The sequence below is a fragment of the Halyomorpha halys genome, unplaced genomic scaffold, assembly GCF_000696795.3.
Source record: "Halyomorpha halys isolate HHAL.00 unplaced genomic scaffold, Hhal_1.1 Scaffold595.1, whole genome shotgun sequence".
NCBI lineage: Eukaryota > Metazoa > Arthropoda > Insecta > Hemiptera > Pentatomidae > Halyomorpha > Halyomorpha halys.
In genome coordinates this window covers 728,497-738,449 of record NW_027112496.1, presented here as the reverse complement: position 1 = coordinate 738,449, position 9,953 = coordinate 728,497, and the positions used below count along the sequence as shown (strand labels likewise).

Here is a 9,953-nt window from a genome sequence, read left to right as displayed (position 1 = left end):
AGTTTAAACTTGTTTTTTTTTAAACAAATAAATAAATTGGTTTTACTTCCATGTAAATCGAATGGTAGTTGTCATCATGGAAGTACTGTCACACTAGTTCGGGCGTTATATTTTATAGTACGAGAAAGCTAATGTTACGTTAAATCCAGTTTGATGGGTGACACTTCACCGCCTCGGTAGGAACAAGGCAGTCACAGCAATGTTTGAACTGCTTAAGTGTTACCCTCATAACACTTACTATCATGATAGTACTGTAACACTAGGCATAGCATGATAGCTGGTAATATATGTTACGGTAGTGAAGCTAATGTAATGAAAACATTTACTATCATGATTGTATAATTGCACTAGGCATAGCATGTTAGCTGACAGGAGTAAAGCATTATGGAGTGACTCATGAAATCATTTATTGATATGACAGAGCTGTATTTCTAAGTATAGTGATAGGTGAAAGTACATGTAAAGGCAGTTCAGCTATTGTCGCGTTGCTTATTGTTCATCATTTACATTTTTTCTCTTGTCCTTAAAGTCCACCGTAAAGTCAAAGGAAGGAGGTAAACTGAAGTGCGGCAAAATTTAACATGCCTTTCTTTGAAACAATCCAGTTCTAGTGCTGGAACAGAGCAGAATTATTTATCCTAAAACGAGAGAAATATCCAGACTGCATGATTGAGAAATACTAATTGATATTTAAACATAAAATACCAATTAATAACTGAAAAGTAAAAATGATTAGAATAATTATAAGATTTAAGAATGCAATTTTAAATGTAATTGGATGTTTGGAAATTTGTATAAAAATATTGTATACAGGATCTTTTAACTTCAATTTCTGTATATAAAAAATTATAACTATATCTTCTTACCAGATTAAAATTTAATCAAAGAACTCCTCTTTGAAGAGATCTTTCTTTATTTCATTTATAGTTAAGGACTCTTTTGAGCCCTCCAAGGAATTGGATTTGATGCAACTAGTACTCCCCTCCCTAGAAACTCTAGCAACAGATGCTACTTTTCTCCATCGTCGTATTCCTAACTTATCCAGACGGTCATTCAGTATGAATTGAAAAATAATTTTATTATTTTTTTAAAATTTTACTTTGAACACGACCACAGATAAATATTTTAAAAAAAGTATGAAGTAAGTTAAAAAAATGTGTTATTTTTATTTTATAATAACAACTTTATTTTTGGTTAATCCATGAAATGGTTTTTTTTTCATGATATTAATCTTCCAGAGGTCATAAAACCAATGGAAACCGATCTAGATTGTAATCCAATATCTGGAATAAATAGTGATGATCTTTTAATCGAAAGTCAATAGTAAAAGTGTCTCGCCATGAATACATAATGGAGTTGATTTATTATGGTTAGGGGAGATATCGTAAATAATCTAAATTGCCTATAGAACTGTTATTCTAGAAGGAAAGTATTGAACTAGAGTTTTCTGGCAGAAATATATATATATATATATATATTTAGTTAAATTAATAAAGATCACGATTTATGAGAATCGAGGTTTTTTATTTAAACCTATTTCCTTTATTTAAACGCTTAATATATCTTTTTCATTCTCACAACTGAAGGTAGGAGGAACTTTGCATTCATACAAGTAATAAAAAATATTTGAATTAGAATCAAATATATTCATAAGCAATTTACGATTTACACATTAGGAAACACATTTGGTTTCGTATCGGTAGGTCTGTGTAGTTCTGTGATAAAATTTAGGTTCAGGAACAATCCATGAAGAGGAGTGGCTCAATGGTAAGGCCCCAATTTATTCCAAGGAGCCGGGTTCGAATAAGATGTGACAGATAAATATTTGTTCTGTAACTATAGCCGTGAGTCAACCTTGAGGGTTCGGTATCCCAACCATGGGTTCTACCTAGCCTCATAATGAGAGTACCCTTAATTAGGAAAAATCTGGTGGTCGAGCGTAATTCTGACCAAATCACCTCCTTGTGCCACCGTAGGTCTATAAAAATATTTCTTACAAAAGACAGCACCCCTGACTCTTTATGAATTGTAATGGTACAGATTTATTTTTTAATTAATAAAAATTAATTAAGAGGATTATAATATATCTATAAACTTGCAAACTTTTTTACATTATTTTGTTTCTAATTTAGTACGGGCTTCAATTGCAATGATGATCGATGAATCATTAGAATCACTTTTTATTAATCAAATTTTTATAATGTTTATCCCATAAAAAATACCAACAAATTACATGATAATTATAAACAAAATATTTAACTATTCGGCCAAAAAAACTACACACATAAAAAATACCAGATGGTGAGATGTTTTAAATAGGTTTTCTACTAAAATGAATGTAAAATAATGAAATAAAAATAACAAAAGAGATATACAAGTGAAATAAAAATGTTGACATAATTTGGCAGTGCGATGGTGGCAAGCAGCACAATCTCTTCGCTCTCGCCCACTATTGCGATTGGAAAGGTTTTCAAACTTCCAATTACAATTCCTTCATCCTTAAATTAAATTAAAATCCTCTTCTTTAGTATTTAAAAATCGATTTGTGGTTGAAAAAAGTAAACCCACTTCGTGCGTTAGAGAACATCTCGGAAGGGGGTTGTACCACCTAATATTTTTTTTTACTAGTAGCACCTCACTTTGGCATTGAATTTTCATTATTCTAGAGGTTGTTATCTTAGGAGTAGGACGTGAATATCTGTAAAGTGCATATTTATTAAGTTTATGGGGATAAAAGATTAGTTTACTCAACGACTGTTGGAATGTGAGTTGTTGTTGAAGAATATCGAATTTTATTTTTAACATAGAGTCCACCTTTTATGACTATTTATAAAACTTTATTTAAATTGATCTTCAAAACACCGATGAAGACAAAGGATAGTCGCTTAACCTTTGGAAATATAAGAAAATGTCCTTTTATCATGAAAACATGAATGAACGTGGTGGTAGTAGCTGTTTCCAAGTAAAAGTGGCGCCTAAAAAAGTGAAAGTTTAATATCGGATTTCAGAGAGAAGTAGCTCAGTGAATAAGGCACTGTAACCCGGTTTGAATCCAGTTGTGGCAGATAATTATTTATTCTGTTACTGTGCCGTGAGCATTATTTTACTGAATTTTAGATTACATATTTCCAGGACTTTGAGGTAGGTGCTGAACTCGTAATTATATTAAACAATAGAAGTTGATGTAATTACCAATCTGGAAGTATAGATAAAACAAAATGCTAATGGTTTTTGTTCTCTGCCTGATGAATGTATTTAGTTTGAAATAAGTGTAACTATTAATAATATGTGAATATTTAATATGAAGGTTAAGTCAATTACTCCTCAATGTTTTTTTTAAATGATAACAGAATTATGAGACACTGACCAACGAGTTCCAGAGTATTGCACGCGATATTGATCGATAGTTACCTGATATTGACACAAATTTCACAAAAATTGCATGCGTTTCCTTCATGCATAACTAATTCCGACAGAGAATATTAACTTTCATCAATTCCTTACGTTGAGTAAATTTGAAAGGCAACTAACCTACGTAGTGAGGACTTCCATTGCTGAAGTTCAAAGAAGTATTATATGATTATTTGTCGAATAAATTATATTGACATAATAGAACTGTATGTTTGAAAGTATCGCTTCGATTAGGCTTGTATATTACATTAGCATACAATATGTTAGCAGATAATATTCAATAACGTGTTATCGGCAATCCATTAAAAAGTGTTTTCGTATATTTTAAGAAGGTTAGTTGCTGTCAAACTTGTAGTAACATAACTCAACTAGGATCGAGTTTGAAGCCCATATTGTTCATGTCGTTTGAGGCCTCTTACACAATTGGTTCAATATATTAGCAGCTTAGAATATAACCAACTCTGGAAGTGTGGAACGAATAAGATTGCAGATAATAATTAATCCATCGCTTAAATTTCCCAATAATCATTATTGAAATGAGGTAGTTATTCGAAAATGTTAATCGAATAAAATGTTAAATCGATATTCATATGGAATTCTTACAAAATAGGAATCAATAAGGGTTAAAATACTCCATGTCTATTGGGTTAATTGCTGTAACTAGATATAAAGTAAATGACAGAGAGGGGGATTGGATTTTGGGAGAGAAGATTGGCAATTCAAAAGAAGCAATGATTTATCCAAAGAAGAATAGCAATTTGAAGGAAACTATTATTTTGTAGATCCATAAGACATAATGGAGATTAGGAAGGAAACACCTCAGTTTTGAGTAAGTGGAGAAGAAGGTAGGTTCTAGAACGAAGAGTAAAACTGTTATACAAATGTCACCATACTTTAGAATGGCAGCTCAGGTCAGATGGACCTTTTCGTTAGATGGTCATTTCAGAAGTGACAAATTAGATACATATGGGTTTTTTACATGGCTTGGTGGAACAAACAAAATGGCCTACCTTCTGGTATTACCAACTTTACCGGAAAGGGTTCAAGATGTCAACTACATGTGCCATTAATAGCATCATAGGTACAACAAAATATTTGTTTTTAGTAATAATTAGGTGTTAAATTATGTTTTATAAATTCTTTAACGCACAAAGCATATCTTCATCAGGGCTTTTGTCAGCTTAAATAGAGAAAATGCATGTTTCCAGCAATGTAAACATGAACATGAAGGATTGAAAGTTAACTAGGGGTATATAATATTAAAAAATACACAGAAGCATTGAGAAGTGTGCCTATAAAAATCATTATATTAATTTTGATATTAGATTGAAGTGTCCTGCAAAAGGAAAAAGGACCTTTGTAAAGCAATTAAAAGTAGAAGTTAATAGTTAATCTTCTGAAGAGACTTGTTAATCGATTGCCTACTCTGAAAGTACCCTTCAAGTCAAGTTGGACTTGACTTTCATTTTTTTTTAAACTCGTCATACTTCTTTACTATGGGGAAAACATATGTAAAAAAGAAAAGGAAAATCTATTTATAAAGTATAATAAGTTAGAGTACTTATTATTAACTTTGTGGTTTTATAGAATAATTAATTACAGTTTTCATACTTTTTATTAGCTTGGTTTTGGTGGTTTCCACAATTTCCAACTCTTTTTACTTTCCTTAAAGACATTCCAAGGAAAGAATTATCAATTGTATTAGACCTTAAGATTGCTAATGTATGTGCCATAGACAACGGACGCGATACAAGAAAATGCACAAAAATTATAGTAATTTAAATTTATACATAAAGCTTTTGAAAAATACTGCGTTACACTTACGTATTTGGATTTGCTGTTTAATTTCTCGAAGAAGCTGGCGAATATTTGGAAAATGAACGGTCGACAAAACCTTACATTATGACAAAGGACTCACCAGCAGACATGAAGAGGATAGAACCAGCAGTGATGCTGATACTCCGATCTGGTGCCACCAGACTGGTACACTCCTACCTCAAGTAGGAAGACTCCTTGCCTTATCCTCAACCACCAGGTGTTGCCCATCATCCACGTCTTGAAAGATCATATATGATTCTTTGGCGAGATCTGGACTGTCCCTAAAATTACAGTATATCAGTATCCAAGGTGGGAGTAACTGGTGTATTTTAGATTGTAGTTTTCTTGATGGTGATCAGGGGTACAACAAGTATAAAATAGTGTTATTTATTAACCCTAAAACAATTTCCAAGATATAAATGAATCACAAGCTTAAATATTAGTTTAATTTCTAATAGGTACAAAGTGTTAGAGGTTTGTTATTAGCAGTCGTTTCATTGCTCCATGTTCCTTCGACTTTATTAGCCCTGTGTTGTTTTTAAAAAATCCAGGAGTACACCTGAAGTGGCATCACTGTACAATTTTTTCATCTTTCTCTTTTATTTCTGATAAATGTTACTTTGTAACGTTGCTATAAATAAAGTATTAACTATGGTCACTGTTTCAGTTGCTGATAACCAATCGAAACGATAGAACATATTGTATGACGTCATTCGTTACGGAAAGACTTTTTTAGGAATAAGAGTTACAATGAATGAGACCACTAAGCATGAAAAGGGTATGACCCTTAAAAGTATGCCACAATACTAATACTCTAGACTGAGAAGTAAACAAAGACGTTGTAAACAAGGAAAACAAGACGTTGGAGGTTGGAATTAACAGTATAATTCTTTTAACAGTTTCAAAAGACAAAAAAAAGGGAAAATAGCAAACAACACGATCAAATGCTACATGACAAGTCGATTTGCAAACTTAACCTTATCAGCCCAATTAGGAACGCGATACAATGGTACGAGTAATATATATAAATTCAAATTCATAAATGGGGTTAAAGAAAAATAAACAGGAAGATTCACATCTGAAGAGTACAAGAATTTAATTTTCTTGGAGTACCAAAATGAAATTGAGTATTCATTATTTATATAAGTCAGTAATAGACATACTCGTATTATATTTTACTACCAATGTCTTGTAACAATTGTAAAATAAGGTTTTTTTCATAAATCACAAATAAATCTTCATTAAATTCAGTATCATTCTGTAAGCTCGAAAATATAAGTCAGATTATTATTTGATTATAAATTATATATTGTAGTCATAAGAGTTAACAAAACTATTTGAAGGAATTGTATTGTGGGGTATACCCAAACAACCCAGGGGAGTATAGCTTTATTAAAACACTTGGGCAGTGATCCAATGTTCAATAGGGGCCTAATTGATAAATAGTGAAAATAATTTTATTTTTTTATTTTTACTTTTATAGCCGAAACCCATCTTGATTTTCACCTGTATATGATACGTATGTAATAATAATAATAATATTCTTTGTTTATTCTGAGAGTGACCCCTTAGAATAATATGCAGGTGTCAAAATCAGGCTTTAGAGCCTTAGAGTAAAATACAAAATGAAATTATAAAATGTCATAAAATATAAAAAATAATGAATTTGAAAAGATCAAAATGAACAACAATAATTAACTGAATATATAAAATAAGAATAGAACAATTACAATAAAACCATATGTCATATCATAAAACATAAGATTACACTTCTGATAATAAATAAAAAGAAAAAAAATGATAAAAAATGAAATACAATAAAACTAAAAATAATAAATTTAAAGATACAATTTCTCCTAATATATATATATTTACAAGTATAAACGAAAACATATAAACCTTATTTGAAACGTTCAATTGTTATTTTTCCGGAATTGGGTGGTAGTCGAAGATACAGGATTTGAAGATTGGAAGGGTATTAGAACTACGAATAAAGGGGGGAATAGAATTCCATAGGGAAGAGGAACGGATGAGGAAAGATCTACCAAAGGCTGCGGTTCGATGGGCAGTTACTTATAAGTCTGAAGGGTGTGAGCGGGTATTGCGGGAAAGCACTGAGAATATAAATTGAAGGATATCAGAGGTGTACGATGGACGCCGGAATTGGATAACTTGGTAGAGGAAGGATGCAAGAAAATATTTACGACAGAAGGAGAGGTAAAGCCATTTTAACTCTTCATAATATCGGCTGACAGGCGTCCCTGGAGACCCCAACGTATAGATGGGATTGAACTGGATTGTTGTTGAGGAATAGTGTTGGAAAATGAGGAATAGTTTTCAGGAGGTGATTGGATCCTATTACGATTGCCTTAGTCTTCTCTGCATTCAACTTAAGCTTGTTTTCTTGTGCCCAGTGACTAATTCGATTCAAGTCTTCTTGAAGCTCCTCCGTGGCAACTAATAGCTCAGAAGGTTGGAAGGAAAATAAGTACGTTAATTTAAATTAAGAATGCAGAAAAATCAGGAGTTTGTTCCTTTTATTTTCATCTCGTTTATGCGAACTTAAGGTGTCCTATCTTATTATTAACATTACTGGCCAAACTCACTAACCGTAATCCTTCTCCCGTTGACTCCTATATTCAATAATGTTTGATACAGATAAATGATTTCGTTTCACAGCTTGATAAACTTTTCTCAGCTCACAGAACATTGACTCTAACTCTTCCCATTTTGCATTTATAAAAAATTCAGTAAACGGTAACCTTTACTAACCAATGACTAACTGAAGCAATGTAAGTTGAAATATAAAATTCCTCAAAGCCTAGGTGATGCTGTAAATACCTATTACTATCTTGATCCAGCCAGCAGTTTAGACTAAAATATATTTCTTTCCCTGAAATACCACAAGACCTTATACGTTAAATTCATTTAATATATTTTTCTTTAAATCTGTGGCAAAGATCGGTCATGATGTAATAACTCCTATTTCAAACTTGTATTTGTATTAAAAAAAACTAGGAGATTATAAAATTATTTTTTTTATAATTTACTTATTGGAATATACAAATGTATAAAAATATACTCAAGTAAATTTGGTGTAGGTAATGTAATATTACAGGATAAAAACATTTGGACAATCTACCCATTGATAAAACGCTAATAACATTTCTAGAGTATTAGATCTCGAGACCATCTTCTTTTCAGGTGCCTAGGAGGATTATTGGTAATCAAGGAGAAGCCATGTTAGAAAAAAGTGGTGTAAAATATTAATCCTACAATTCCTAATTTTCCTCATTATATGGCATCGATAATTTCTTCTGGAATCTCATAAACTATTCTTAAAATGCGTATCTATTAGCTACCGACTAGGTTACAAAATTAAGGTTCGAATAACTTTGGTATGATGCAATGAGGTACTTGCATAGGACCTACAAAATGAAAAAAAAATGAAGTTATTAATCAAAATTATAAATAATGAACAAATACAAAATTATCATGCCTGATTAAAACATATATACATATATCATTCGAATTTGAATCAACAGTCGTTGTAAACTTAAACTGGCTGTTGATTCCGTGGAATGGGCGTTTTCAATAATTAGATAACTATTTTTCTGGACAATGAGGTACAGCAGTTGGCTTTGTGAAACATTCTCCTCATAAACGGTTTTCTGGTACATTTTTTCATAATTTCGTGCCACGGTATTGGATTCATGGTACAAATAGGAACTGGGTTAAGGTTTTTAGTAAATGACTTTTCCTATTATATTAAATTGCTGCTGCACTACTTAATGGTGTGGTTTAAATTATATTCATGTAAATTATTATATTTTTATCTGATTCTATCTTGGACATGTCGTTTGGTAATTATATTTTTATGAATTTTAGGTCTTGCGATTTCTACAAAAGAAAGAAAAAGAAGTTTCGTGGTTTCGATACTTGATTGCGTTTGTAATCGTCTTGATCAGTAAAGACCGGAAAAATTGTTTAAAGATTTTATGTTGAGTGGAATTAATCATCTCTCTTCTTTTTTAAACTATGTTCGAATAATTGTATCCATTAAAAATGCCAATTTTTTCTCTTCTTTTTAACCATATTTTGCTTTTATTGGTTTAGGTCAGAGCCCTCTACTGGATTTTCTATTTAACAATTTATTGTTTGTAAAATGCAGATGCAGTTACTTATCTGTTCAATTTATTTATGATTTTGCAACATTCTTGTTTAACATTTTATAATTTATTGTATTTTTCTGATTTTCGGTTTGTTTTATTACTTCTGAAAACTTTCTTCTGATAAAATTATTTTCTTTAAACATTATTTTGAAATTCTGAAGAATAAAATTATGTCTTATCTCCCCATGGTGTTTGTAGGAATGCAGTTTTTTTTTAAATTATACTTATTTTAAGAATTATATCTATTCTTTTAATCATTAGTGTGTTGATAAGTTCTTAATTCATATTAATTTTTTTCTCTATTTTCAGTTTTATATAATGTCTCAGCTTCATTCCGCTACTTCTGAAGGATCTTAACAGATGTAGATTTAATTATGGGTTACTCTTCTTCACGGAAGGCATCAAGAAAAGTTAACGAGCTGATAATACTGCCATTTATCGATCGCACCCTTAACGCCCTCTTCCCGGAAAGGAAGATCCTTATCAGGAGTCTTCGGGCCCTAACAATATCTCCAATCACTAGCAGAGGGTCCTTGGGGATACATGTCGCCT

The 9,953-nt window shown here is 31.4% G+C and overlaps 1 protein-coding gene across 2 annotated transcripts in view; it reads right to left on the bottom strand.

Moving 5' to 3' along the window:
• LOC106684629 (beta-1,4-galactosyltransferase galt-1) overlaps positions 1–9,953 on the bottom strand; it is a 70,049-nt gene that overhangs the window by 41,478 nt on the left and 18,618 nt on the right. Inside the window, exon 2 of one of the 2 annotated variants that reach the window (XM_014426820.2) lies at positions 5,330–5,510. The exons of the other annotated variant lie outside the window; for it this stretch is intronic. Coding sequence (XP_014282306.1) covers positions 5,330–5,339 — 10 coding nt within the window. The 5' untranslated portion in view covers positions 5,340–5,510. The remainder of the gene's footprint in view (positions 1–5,329; positions 5,511–9,953) is intronic. 2 annotated transcript variants of the gene reach the window in all.